The sequence below is a fragment of the Larimichthys crocea genome, chromosome XX, assembly GCF_000972845.2.
Source record: "Larimichthys crocea isolate SSNF chromosome XX, L_crocea_2.0, whole genome shotgun sequence".
In the NCBI taxonomy this organism is placed as follows: domain Eukaryota; kingdom Metazoa; phylum Chordata; class Actinopteri; family Sciaenidae; genus Larimichthys; species Larimichthys crocea.
This window is the reverse complement of record NC_040030.1, coordinates 14,433,103-14,447,213: the sequence shown is the minus strand read 5'-3', so window position 1 is coordinate 14,447,213 and position 14,111 is coordinate 14,433,103. Positions and strand designations below refer to the sequence as shown.

The window sequence follows — 14,111 nt, the reverse complement described above, 5'->3', positions numbered from 1 at the left end:
AGGCCTGACATGGATGTAAGGGGGCTTTAACAGCCTGAGTGGAGGCGTGGGATTGGTGTGTATCACTGCATAGCTCTTGCTAGATTCTCTGCACGCACGGCAGCAAAAACACACATGTACAATATGTCGCTCCACTCATGATGACGAACAAACCAGCCTGCGTGACCTGACCGAGGAGCCACAGCTACCCATGATGCATGAGGGATAGCGAATGGACGGATGCCAAAAATCCACGTAATCACCACCCACGGGCCACCCTTACTGTTTTTCCGCTCCCTCTTACATGACAGATATCAAGGTGGTGCACACACTGTCGTGTAGCTTTAGCACTCCAGTCATTCCGGGCGCAACAAGTCGGTGAGCTAGTTACTCAGTCACTCAGTCTTACAATATGTCAGCCAGTCAGCGAGCAAGGAAGCCAGTCCTACAGTGCACCAGCGAGCTTGCCAAGAAGTCAGCTTCTCCGTCTTGTAGCTACTCAGACATCCATTCAGCCAGCCAGAGACCCAGTCACTCAGCCGGTCCGTCAGCCAGTCACTGTGTCAGTCTTTGAAGCCACGGGGTCTATATTAATTAACCCTTGGCTGCCTGGTCAGAGGGCGGGTCCCACAGATGAAGTGGCGGTGTCTGTGTTGTCAGCCTCAGGGGTCGCAACCTCGAACCCGCAACGCAGGCCCCAGCCCCAGCCTTATTTGAGCCAGATGTTGGGAGACAAGCATCCCCGTCAGCCTCTACTTACCCCCCACCCCCTTCACTCCCGCTGCATTCTTTTCCTTCACTACTGCTTGGCCAGCAGATCGGCCATCACCAGCCACTCATGTCGGAGCTCTGATGCCCCTCTGGACAGATCAGTGCTGTACTTCTCTGTCTGCCTGCCTGCCTCCCTTTGCACACACTCCCATCCCTCCTCTCTCCAGCCTCTCTACTCCCTCTCTCTATCTCTCTCTCCCTGTGGGATCCCTCTATCCATCCATTCACCTCTCCCCTCCCTTCCCTCTGTTTTCACCCCTCCCTCCTCGTTTGGCCCACTGCCCCTTTCCGCTTCGCTCAGGGAAAAGAGTGCCGTGTGTGTGTTGCCTGGCAGCATGCCCGCTCTCATCGTCCCCCCATCCCCCCTTCCCCTCCTTTTCTCCTACCTCATCCTTCCCTACTCTCTCTCTCTTTTCTCCCTCTCATCCCTTGCTTTCCATCCTTGCCCTATCCTTGCTTCTATTTCTCCTCTCGGCCACTTTCCTTCCATCCTTCTCCTCCTTCCACCCTTTGTCCCCGTCACTCTCTCCACCTGCTTCTAATCACTCCCCCTCCATCTCTTTCACTCCGTGCCTCCATTCATACTTCGCTCTCCGTCTTTCTCTCCCTCCTCCCCCTCCCCCCTTCCCTCCCTCCCTCGTCTCCTCCTCGGCTGGGCTCAGGAGCAGTGAACAGGTGTTGTCTCCTTTTGATTTGGGTGCGTTCGGATTAATGCTGTCAGCTCAGCTGTTAAAACAACTGCCACCGCCAGATGCCAGTCAGTTTGGGGCTGGAGCTGTCACCTACACACACACACACACACACACACACATTCAAACATCCAAACATACACACACTTAGATGCAAGCGCGCACACACAGGGTGAAGTGCACACGTACACACACAAGCACAGGGCTTCTTGGCTCATTGTAATACCGACAAAGCAAATCAGCTGCTCTACGCCAGTCTTGCCTGTAACCCAGGTGTGTGTTTCTGTAGCCTTTCCAAAACATCACAGTCAGTGGGTGTGAAAGGGGCATTATGACGTGATACTACAGTGATCATTAATACATAGTCAGAGTTGCTATGGACTCACCTAAACATCCATAAACAGGCGTAATTGTACTATTTCAGTATTTCTTTTGTTTTTACACTTTTAAAGTTGTGTTTGAAATAAGTTGAAATACGTTGAAAGTTTATCATGAAATATCACTGCAGCAGTTGAATAAGTTGCATCATGGGAAATGTAGGATCCAGAGTTTTTAATGTCAGGATATCACTGCTGCTCTCTGTGAGACCCCTAACTTTATGGGAGTACAGTACTAAATTGCTTGAGTGCCCCTTTAATCTTGACTTGATTCTCCCACTAAATAATTGCTTTTCCAGTTAGTGATGTTTACAGCTGTTGAAGTGGAGACCATTTTCCCAATTTTAAATTAAATGGTTTTGTCTGCCAGTCAGGGTTCAGAATTCTAATTATTTTGCTTGTCAGGACTAAATACCTCTAACTAAATGAGCTATTTTCAAAATATTTTGGAAATCACTATTCACAGAAGCCGAAGCCAGGTTGAAAATCTTTGACGTTTCACAGCAATGTTACGGACCTAATACTGAACATACACACTGAAAGGTCAAAGGATACTGAGCTTTTTGAACCACAAATTCATTTGCAGCTTTATTTTCCAATATTTTTTAATATGAATTTACAATAGTCAGCTGCAAGTACAGGCCTTCAAATGCAGAATGTTAACACAAAACTAATACAACATTTAATTTTTTGTTGATGTTTTCTGTTATAGGCAATGATAGATTTGTTTCTGTGTTCAGTCTGGTTATATTAGCTTGGTCTGTAACTGTGTTTATATATAACTGTGTTAATACCTCTCCACCTTCACCCTCCCTCTGTCCTGCTCACACTCACTTGTTCCTCTCTTTTCTCCAAAACATCCATCCTGCCCTGTCTGTCGTCTTGTAGCGCGCACAAATGTACACACCTGTCAGGGGTTCTCTTACATTCCTCGTCCCTCCCTGCTTCATTTTAAAGTGTCACCACGAAACTTCAACGTTAAACATTTATGATCCGCGTGTGTTTGTGTGTCTGCATGCGTCACCATTCTTTGGCACCCCCTTCCCACTCTCACAACCCTTTTTCCGCCCGACTGTTTGCTTAAATTTAGAATGTGAATCCTTGTTTTTGAAATTTGTGAGTAAAATGGTGATTAACTATGAATATCAATGATCAGCAGTGTGTAACAGTGCTATTTAAGGATTCTTTACATGTGGGTGGAGTTTGCAAGCTTCCTGTGTGTGTGTGTGTGTGTGTGTGTCAGATGGTGGGTAGTGGGCTTTGGAATGGTGATGATGCTATCTGGGTCCATTTTAAAAACTAACACATTCATAGACACAAAGCATCGGGGGAAACATTCCATCTTTTCCTCCTGGCAGATTTTGATCTCTCTCTCTCTCTCTCTCTCTCTCTCTCTCTCTCTCTCTCTCTCTCTCTCTCTCTCGCCGTCCACATTAAGACACTGGACACTTGTTTGTTAGGTCATGTCGGTTTGTCTGACACACTCTTACACCCAAAAAAGCACACACATATACACACACACACACACACACACACAAAACGCACTCTCTAACATTGAGCCCTCTGTCTGTCTAACCCCACCAACCCCCTCACCCATCAGTTTACTATGTGAAAACACAGACAGGATTTCTAGCCCGCTAACTGAACTGGACTTTGTCCCAGTTCACTGTAGATCACGCCCTTCTTGTCCGTTTTGTTGGTTTGTTTAATTACGCTAACGAGGTTATGGCCAAGGTTATCATATCCCGCTGCAGTCTCCTCTGAGCCAGACGTTGTTAAGACAATTAACCCGCTCTAAAAGTCTTGGATGTCTTGTCTGAGGAATGGTGGGGGGGTGAAAAAAGAGAGGGTCAAAGACCGTCAGGAATGTTCAGGAAGAAAAGAAGTACTGATGCAAGGAGCTGTGCCTGAGAGGAGTTAGAAAATGTATGATATTTATCTGTATAGGTGGCATAACTGTAACTGAATTGACGCAGTTAAGTTGTTCTAATAAAGATATAGATGATCAGATTAACACAAGATTGATTTAATAAAATACACACAATATGTTAATAGAGAAGCTGAGCTTCACTTGATAAACGTCTTAATCATTCATTACTCACCGTATACTATAAATTGAGTGCTGTGAGCATTTATCTTTTAATTAGTGTTTTGGTAGGTATACCAATCAAATTTAGACCTAGGGAATATCAAATTTGAAAGTGCTGACTGCACTTTAGAGTTGTTTGGAGCTCCAGTTGGCACCTCTCCAGTCAGTTTGAGCCATATTGATCTTGAATGAGTCTGACTAACCATTAAGTGGGCTTGTAACAGCATTTTTGCAGGTGATTATTTACTATACTCTGCTACTGACCCATGCGTTTATTAAATGACAAATGGTGGAAAACTCACAAGAGACAGTTTTTTAAATTTTTTAATTTAAATTAGTCAATATTGAAGCAGCCACGATATCCTGACGTGTAGTCCCAAAAAACTGGATCTTACGTGCCCCATACTGCTTTTCTGAATGCCCACATTCTGTGCTTTTAGTTTGTAATGCTGGCTTTTTGTCTCGAGTCTCAAGCCCAAGCCACATAACCCTGATGACATCACAGTGACATCAACAGGGTGTTTTTTTTTATACTTTGTGAAACTCTCTCCAGACTGAGTTTTCACACGATGTAGTACTTATCTGACAAGTAAACTAAACTTCATGTGTAAAATGGGTGGAGTGCTCCTTTAAATCTGTTTTTATTAAGTAGTAGTCCAGCTTTCATCCCGTCAAGTGCAATTTTATTGAACAGAAAAGTGATATTTCAGAGCAAAATTATTATTTCACTGTCACTACAGTATGTTCTCTCACCATCATTTAATTTGTGAGTTCTACCCTTCCTATTTGTTGGCCACAGATGGCTAAATGATCTAAATGTGACCTAACCAGCAGCATCAGCTGTTATTGACGAGGCAAATCTCATCAACCAATCAAACTTTTTTTTTCTTCGCCCAAAAAAACGATGCAAGCTTGCCAGGAAAATAGGGGAGTAGGAAAAGATTTACAGGGATAGACGTCGACGTGAGCGAATAATTGGAGCACAATGACTCCAACAGGTCAGACACACAAACACTCGCCGGCGCACATGCACATGCACAAACACACACATGCTAGTCAGCAGAGCATTCCAGTGCTGTTTGGACTGTTGTTGCCATTGGTGTAATGGTTCTCACATGTCTGTCGCCCTATCTTTGAGCAGCACACAGGACAATGTGGGCTATTCTTAAGACTTTACAACGCGCTCTGTCTCAGGCCGATCGACGCACAGATGGAACAAACATTCACACATAGAGAAGAAAGACAAAAAGAGACAGAGATGGATATCAAGACTCAAACAGACGCATAAACAGAGGGAGAAGTGTGTGCGTGTGCGTCTGTTTGTGCTTGTCAACAGCGTTCGCGTTAACTGGAATAGGCGGGTCCCGCCTCCGCCGTCCGGCAAAGCAAAGCCACTCTAAAGCCAAGCCAACTGTCAATCAAACAGCCAACACAGGGCCAAAACTATGATAGCATCAGAAATAACAGTCTTTACCCATCAGTCTCACATGCACAAACACAGACACACACACACACACACACACACACACAAGCGTAGAGGATGTTAAAGTCACTGCTCAGCCTTGTTAGAATAGGCTTCCAACATGCAAAGCAACATTAGTGGGTCAGGAGTGTCTTGCTGGTCTGTCTGTCTCTCTGTCATTGCTTTGACAGGCAGACGAAAAATGTCACGACTCACAAGAGAAAACGTGTGTGTGTGTGTGTGTGTGTGCTCTCCGTCTGTCTCTTTCGGAGTTAATGCGTGGGTCCGTTCCCCTCCTATACAAGGCAGACGCAATGCACAATGTCTTCTTTTGTTGTCACGTTAAAGTGATGCAATAAAGCTGTGCAGTGACAAGGACGACCCAGGGGCTGCCGCGGTGACAAGAGACATCAAGTGTGTGCGTGTGCACGTGCACAAGTGTGCGCGCACGCCGTTTGTGGAGTGGAGACAAGAGCACTGAAGAGGGGTTATTGCCACGAGACAGATTGCAAGTGTCATTTTCCATTACAGCAGCCCGAGCCACTGTGTACGACACACATACGCACACACAGTTACACACCGATACACATGCCTTGGCCTACTTCAACAGGATGCTTTTGACAGGGAGAGATGTGCATGCATTAAGAGAGCGCCGGCCCTGACTGTTTAACCCTCTCCTCACTCTGACATCACGTTGAGAAAGCAGAATTTGCAGACACCCTTTTTGTTTTTTTTGTTTTTTTTTTGGCTTTTCTGATTGGTTGATTCACAGGTCTCTGATTACATCAGTTTTCCACCAAACTAAAGATTTCAACAGTCTGTAAATCACATTAGCATCTGCGCATAATTTAGAAATTATTGCTGAAAGTCTAATTTGTGTGATTTTCATGGTTTCCTTGGTAGATTATATCTTGAATCTCTATTGGCTGCAAAAGATCTTTGACCTTTTTGGCTCATAAAACGTCTCAAAGCAAAGAAAAAGTGTTGACTTCTCTTATATTTTGAAAAGTTTTCACCTGACAGCAGCAGCTACAATATACTTGTCAAAGCCGCTTTTCAAAGGATCCTCAGTGAATACATCGAGTTTAAATACAGCATAACCCATTGTTGCATGCGAACCTCTATTATCTATTCAAAAGTCTCTCATGAGGCTCTGTTTGTTAACCAGGCAATTAGCAAGCAGTATTTGGTGGTTATCAGTACCACAGTTGACACTTGGTCCCTTCAGCCTGTAAAGTATGAGGCAGTAAAATGAAAATGAGATCTGTGTTCGGTCCCATAGCTTGTCCCTAATAAGGTGCAGTGGCAGCGGCTATCAGGGGCCGAGCTGAATTAGTCCACAGCGGATTCAAATGTCTAGATGCTATCAAACACCATTTAATGATAATGGAGGTCACAGAGGCAATTGGGAAAATGGCGTGTGTGTGTGTGTGTCTGTGTGTGTGAAAGGAACGTTTCTCTGTCTCCCGCAAAAACACAGCATTAAGATAGCATCGCTAATTTTTCCAGCTCGGCACAAAAACAACATGCAGAGGAGGGGACAGAAAGAAAGAAGAAGAAGAAGAAGAAGAAAAAAAAACAGCACACAAGCAAAATGAAACAACAAGGAAAGTTTTTCTGCGACTTTCTCGAATGTCGCTCCAGATTTTGCCCTTCATCGTTCTTTCACAATGTCGCGCCCTCTCCGCTGCTATTTCTGACTGCCAGTGTGTGGATCTGGCTCGCTGAGATTTCATGCCAGTGTAAAAATTGGCTGAGGGTTTGGTTCAAATCAAATTGGACATAAGCACCCACAACACCATCTGTTAGGGAAAGGCAGTGGAGTGAAGGGCAGAACTCTGTATTCAGATAAATGGATTTTCAATTTATTAAATTGTTGACTGACACCCTTGTAAATTTTCGCTTTATGTGCTGTGGCCTATTCTTAGAACGTCACATTTAATGGAAACATGTTGCTATGCGTCTATACAATCGCTAATATTAGAATGAAAATAAAAAAAAAAGATCCAACTACATCTGTTGTTTTGTGAGATAAAGTCCTTTCTTTTTATATTTTTTCCTCACATTTATTTAGGAAAAAGACAATTTGTCCTTTTAAGGTTATTTTCTGAAAACTTCATCTTGCTTAAAATAGACAAAAATAAAGCCCTCTCCCCAGTTAGTTTTTAGGTGTTTTGGCAGAAATATAGTGTGCATTTTGTTTCCTGGTAACAGGTGTGTCGCCCCGAAATGTGTTTAGAGAGGCATACGTGATTGTCACAGTACTTTAGGGGAGGACCATATGTCCCTTGTCGATTCACCCGAAAACTTAACTTACTTTGCAAGGTGAATAACTCTCTTAACTCTCAGAAGCCGATGTCGTGTAGCCCGATGTTTGAGTGTGTGCCAGATACTTTCAGTTAGTGTGAGTGTGTGTGTCCCCAACCTGCTTAGTGGTCTGGGTGTTTATTAATAACTAAAGTTGGAGCAGCTTTTGAATTAAAAGTCACTGTAGACGTTTAGACCAACCAGGGACTGAGTCTAATACACACACACACAGACATATATGTATGTATATAGATATATATGTGTACACACCTCCTCTGCTTCAGTGGGAGGCAGGGAGCACTGGGAGGGGGCTAGAAAGTAAGGAGGAGGAGGAGGGAGATGAGGAGGAGGAGAGGGATTTTAGTGTTTACACTGAGGCCCGGCCACCGCGGCAACTGTTGCCAAGCGCTGTTCTCCCCAACAACAAGCCAGTAATTGGTACTGTTAGCGGCTAACCTTGCGGAGGTGGTGGTGCGAGGTGGGCTTGGACAAAAAGCTTTTTGATACATCTCCTTCTCCATCTCTTTCTCCTCTCTCAAGCCGCCGTATACTGCCCCTGTCTTTTTTTTTTGTTTTTGTTTTTTTTATTTAGAGACTGCCCGTAATCTTGGCACGGTCCCCCTTTTCGTTTTGGAACGATTGGACCGTCTTTAGAAGGAATCGATGAAAATGTGTCCAGACACATGGCCCAGCTCAACCAGACATGAATTGATCATCAAAATATCAACATCATCATTTCGTAATGGAGTATGTTGGTGCCGTCAGTGTGTGTGTGTGGAGGGGGGAGCGGGGGGGCGGGCAGCCAGACTGAAAGCAAAGCTGCAGTATCAAGAAGGCGTAAATAAGTGAGGAGTCGTATTCCAAGTTCTGCTTTTTAGAAGTTTCTTTGAACGGATGTGAATCTTCTACATTATTATTAAGATCCAGTCTGTTCAAGTTGTAACATTTCACTACTGAAAGACTGAAGCTACCTCATGTTATTTAAATAGTAACACCACTTTTCCCCTGTTTCGCCTCTTTTCTAAAAAGCAGCAATATTAAGTATTAAGACAGGTAATACAGTATACCTGAGCAGCGCTTGAGGCTATATTGAGTAAATGATTTCTGTTTGAGTGTTTTTCTTTCTTTTATGCAGATTAAAAGGAGTGTAGTGTATTTATGATTCAGAATAACATGGAGCGAACTCATTGGGGTATTTTGTTTACCATGAAACAATTCCTATTAAGGTGTATAATTGAAAAAGATTATGAGCAATCCAAGCCTATTATGACTGTAATGCAGTTAAGATAACCTGCTTAAAATGTTTACATGATTATAATCTGGTTATAATCTAATCTTTAGATCACATGTAAACTTTCTCTTTCTGTCTCTGTCATGGCCGCCAGCTAATGTGTTTTCGCCACAGAAGTCGCCACACAGCTCTCTCCGCTTGCTCTCTCTTACTCCTTCCTTCCATCTCAATACTTCAGTGTTCAGGGTGGCAGCCTTAGACAAACTCCACCAGTGCTTGTATAATTGCTTATTCAATGCTGACCCCTGCTCAGTTTAGGAGGGAGGAGGGTGGAGGAGAACGGAGAAGGAAAGGGGGGCTATAGCCTCCCCATGTCTGCCAAGGCCCAAGTCAATGTGGAGCCTGTTTTTCGGGATATAAGGGCCGGCCACGGGTCCCAAGCCAGGGCCCTTTCCTGTGGGCCCACCTCCTCCTCCTCGTCCTCCTCCTCCTCGTCTTCGTTCTCCTCCTTCATCCTCCACCCTCCCCTGACTGGGCCTGGCGCTGGCACAGAGGTCCCTTTGTTGTGCACCCGAGGGCCCGGGCTCTCTCTCTCCCTCTCTCTCTCTCCCTCTCTCTCCCCCTCTCCCTCCCTCGCTCTCTTTTCCTCTCCTCTCTCTCTCTCTCTCTCTCTCTCTCTCTTTCCACAAACCCCCCTCTTCCTCCTCCTTCTTCTCCTCCTCCCCTACTCCACCCTCTCTTTTCCTCTAAAGGTCTCCAGGCTTCACAAATATGAGATAATAGGAAAAATAGAGCTGGCCGCTTGTGGTGACTCAGGGCAAAACGTCTGAGTGAAAAATAGAAAGTGAGTGAGGCAGAGAGAGAGATGGGGAGAGATGGGGAGAGAGAGGGAGAGAGAGAAAGAGAGAGAGAGAGAGAGAGAGAGAGGTATTGTTTGTGAGGTTGGTCGGAGCGAGCTGGACTCCCATCTCTCTCTCTCTCTCTCTCTCTCTCTCTCTCTCTCTCTCTCTCTCTCTCTCTCTTTCTCCAGCAGCTTCAGAACCAAAAGCTCACTGTGGATCCAAAAGCCGGATGGGGGCTCACTCTAACACACACACACACACACACACACAGACGCACACACACACACGTACACAGTGTTTCTCTCTCCCTCTCTCGGCAGGTGGACGGGGTTGTTTTGGCTCGGCTGCAGGGCAGCAGCTTGACTCCGTTTGAGCCAATGAGCCAAGATAATAGCCGACGATTCCAGAGTTATTGTCAGCGTTTTCCCCCCTCTGCTTTTCCCAGAATCCCTCTCAGCCGTGCGGGATCGGAATGGGAACGTCACCCTCAGACGAATTAATGTGTTTTCGCATTAAAATACTACAGCGGGATTCACAGTGATACCCAACGTACGGTCAAAAAACAGAGAAAGATGGTTTCTAAAAGCCCTTAAACCTCTCTGGCCGTCTGATCCCAAAAGCTTCCAAAGATACCAAACATGAATTTGAAGAAATGCGTAAAAAGACATCTAGAATACTGGGTTTTAATTTTTCATTCAGTGTAAACATCATGAAGCTTTAATAAGGAGCTGATACAAAATCTACTATATGTGATGACTTTTCCAACCTTAGAGCTACTTAAGGGAAAAATAAAGGGGAAAACTGCATTTCAAGGGGTTAACGTGAACACAAACACACCTCAACCGCCCAGTCGACTCAAACTTACACTTCTTCTGCTCATTTCCTCACCCCGCTTTTTTGTCGACAGGGGAGGCGGGTATTCTCCCTCACCCTCAGCTCCCAGCACCCCACCCTGTAAGTATGCAGCCCACACCCCTGCGTGGGCACCAAACTCCACCCGCTTACCTCACAATACACACACGCAAACAAGCACACACACACACACACACACACGTCGTATACGTCAGAAGAACAGGGAGTAGCGTCTTTGATTTTCATGGAAAGTGTTGTGCTGTCCTCCTTTATTATGTGATTTTTGGCCTCAATTAGCAGTAGTAGAGGCTCGCTATGTTTCCATCCAACTGTCGAGCGAACTTTATGAAAAACTCTTGAAATATTACAGAACATAAAATCAGGTGCATTTCCATCCGCTGGACTGGAGCTTGAAATAAATCTTTAAACGCGAGTGAGGTGGAAAGAGTCATTCAAGAATTGTTTTGCGTCAGGAAAGTTGTTATTGTTGTGCAGTGGCAGGTAATGGTGGCCATATTTCATATTGTTATAGGAGTATGAAAACAAGGAAGTGCATTTGGCAGTTGGAACTGTTCTAATCCACCAACTAATAACTATGATGAAAAGCTAATGCATGAGAGGGAGTTGAGGTCATTGTTTCAGGGTGTCCAAACACATCTTTTAACTGGTGCACAAAGGCTGTGTGTGTGTGTGTCTGTCTGCATGTGCTGGTGTCATGAGTGTAGTTTATGAAAGGTGACAGTGTGGGTTCATTCCTCACAGTGTTCACCACATCAATCAACATCTCACTAAAAGCTACAGCAACTCCTCTCCTCTCCTCTCCTTTCCTCTCCTTTCCTTTCCTCTCCTCTCCTCTCCTCTCCTCTCCTCTCCTCTCCTCTTTTTCTCCCCTCTCCACTCCTCCTGCCCATTTCCTCCCATTTTTTCCATCCATCGCACAATGAAAGAGCCTCTTGGCTTTTTATTAATAGTTAAAGTGGCCCCGGCCTGTCACTGGGGACAATAACTGCAGCCCTGTTAATAAATAAAAATAATAACTAGGAGATGGAGACAGAGAGGGAGTGCAATGGTAAGAGAACAGGCGACACTGCCATTTGTTGTTCCCTCTCACTTGTCAAAGCTCTTTGGCTTAAAAGCCTCTGTCATTGTTGAGGGAGAGAGGGCTGGAGGGAGAGATGAGAGTGAGAGACAGAGAAAGAGGGAGAGAGGGGGAGCGCCAGGGGCTAATAGCACCTGTTGGGGTGATGGTGAGACAGCTGTCACAGGGGAGGGGGTAACACACAGGAGCACATTCGTTCTTCTACTCCTTCTTTCTCTCTTCATGCATTTCTTTACCTCGTCCCTGTTTTTGCAACAAATTCTCCATCTATCTGCTCTCTGCTCCTCCTCTTCCTCCTACCTTCACCCTGCCGCTAACCTATTGCCTCAAGGCTACGGCGGCGTCTGATAGAAAACACCACGAGCACATCAGACGTAGCGCCGAAACTCAGTTTGCTGACTAACTGGTTGAGTGGCAGCGTCACGAAAACACAAGGACAGACCAGTCCGAGTCCAAGGACGGTGGGGGGATTTGAAAAGGCAAGAGTGGAGGATGGGAAATAGAAAGAGTGAGAGGTGGACTGCCTAGAAGTTCAGCATTGATCTTCCGCTACTTGTGTGTGTGTGTGTGTGTGTGTGTGTGTGTGTGTGTGTGTGTTTGTGAGTTTGTGCCCATTGTAACCAGCGGAGCGTGAATGCTCTGGTCTTGAAGCCAAAGGAAAGGACCTGATTCAGGTCTCTGGGGAGGCTGTAGACACACACACACACACATCTAGACACACATAAACCATGGTACAGTATGTAGGGCGCAGTGCTTTGTGTGTGCGTGTGTGCCTGAGCGGAGCTTGTATGCCTCAACTCTCCCTCGCATGCATCCTTGTTTTAGTTGGATTGTGTGTCCTTTTTAAAACCTGAAGATCTCCAGGTGGTTCCTCATCCTTGTCTCCTTCACAAAAATAAAAGAAGAAAGATAGGCAAAGCATGTTTTTAGTGTTTGGATGATGAGTAAAAGTACTTTGATTTGCTGTTGAGTCTGGCAGGCGTGTGTGTGTGTGTGTGTGTGTGTGTGTGTGTGTGTGTGTCTCACTCAGTGGAGAAAAAGCGCTAAGCTGTTTCTCTGTGGAAAGCCTTCATGCTTGTGTCCCTGTGTGTCAGAGTGTGTGTGCGTGTGCGTGTGAGTGTGTGTAGTCAGGCTCCACCAGTGAGATTAAGACTTTTTTTTCTTGTCATCATGGAATAAAAACTAATAATCCGGTCACCAACAAACTTTTCGCCTGGCATCAGCAGTTGTAAACATGTATATATGTGTGTGTGCATGCATGAGTCTGTGTGTTTCGGGGGTTGTTATTGCATTCAAGTATGTGTGTTTGCGTTGGCTGATAGGGTTAATCTCCCCACTCAAAGTGTAAAACCTCTTTCCTTAGCAAGGCCTTGCACCCCAAGTGCAGATGGCTCCCAGTAAATCAGTAAATAGAGATCTCTCTCTCTCTCTCTCTCTCTCTCTCTCTCTCTCTCTCTCTCTCTCTCTCTCTCTCTCTCTCTCTCCCTGTCTCTCTCTTCCTCTCTGTTTCCCTTTGTCCACGTCAATAACAGTCAACAGGGTGACTGGCTGATGTGTGTGTCATATCTATGAGTGCATATATATATATGTACACACATTTAGGATCTCTGCATGTGTACGCTGTCTTGTGTGACATTTCCATTTCCCCCACTGTGTGCGTGTGTGTGTGTGTGATCATAGCTAGGATTATAATTACTGATTTAGCGGGTGTGTGTGCGTGTGTGCATGCGCTTGTGTGTGTTCGTGCAGCGGTTTGTGTGTGTAAGGGTCTGTGGAGTGTGTGTTGAAAACAAAGCGGTAGCTGATAATGTGTCCATTGTGGCGGGTGCATTAAGGCCCTCTTTGTCTCAGGGCCCACAGGGCTAATGATTCTCTAGCAGCAGGTGAGAGGGAAAAAGCCTCTCTCTTTCTCTCCCTCTCTCCTCCACTTGTCTCTCTCTTTATCTTACGTCGCCTCTCTCGCTCTTTCCCTTTTGCTCACTTGTTTTTGTTCTTCACATTTCCTCTCTTTCGATTATCAGCGTCTCTCTTTCCACCTTTCTCACCCTCTCTCTCCCTCTCTCTCCTGCTGATGCGGCCATTAGGCTGAGCTGCCGCTGCCTTTATTACAGCAAATGGACTTTAAATGAGCTTTATTGTCATGTTGGCCAGCCAACTGAATCCCTCTCTCTCTCTTTCCTCTGCACCCCCTCCCTCCCCCCTTCCTCCTCCCTTAAACAGAGGCCCCCAGCATTGAGAGGCTGTTGTCAAAGGACTGGAAGGATAAACTTTTGGCCATGGGCTCAGGGCACATCGGAGAAATTAAAGGTATGGTACAACTAAATAACAACAGAACTAAACGTACACTAGCTGTCAAAGAATCTAATTTAAACTTTTGAACTTGATCGATGCACCTCCGATGTCCATTAAGAAA

The 14,111-nt window shown here is 45.3% G+C and overlaps 1 protein-coding gene across 11 annotated transcripts in view; it reads left to right on the top strand.

Annotated features, from left to right (window-relative positions):
- sox5 (SRY-box transcription factor 5) overlaps positions 1–14,111 on the top strand; it is a 213,744-nt gene that overhangs the window by 155,522 nt on the left and 44,111 nt on the right. For 10 of the 11 annotated variants that reach the window (XM_027291908.1, XM_027291909.1, XM_019278151.2 and 7 more), the window contains one exon: positions 13,919–14,005. The exons of the other annotated variant lie outside the window; for it this stretch is intronic. In XM_027291908.1, coding sequence (XP_027147709.1) covers positions 13,919–14,005 — 87 coding nt within the window. The remainder of the gene's footprint in view (positions 1–13,918; positions 14,006–14,111) is intronic. 11 annotated transcript variants of the gene reach the window in all.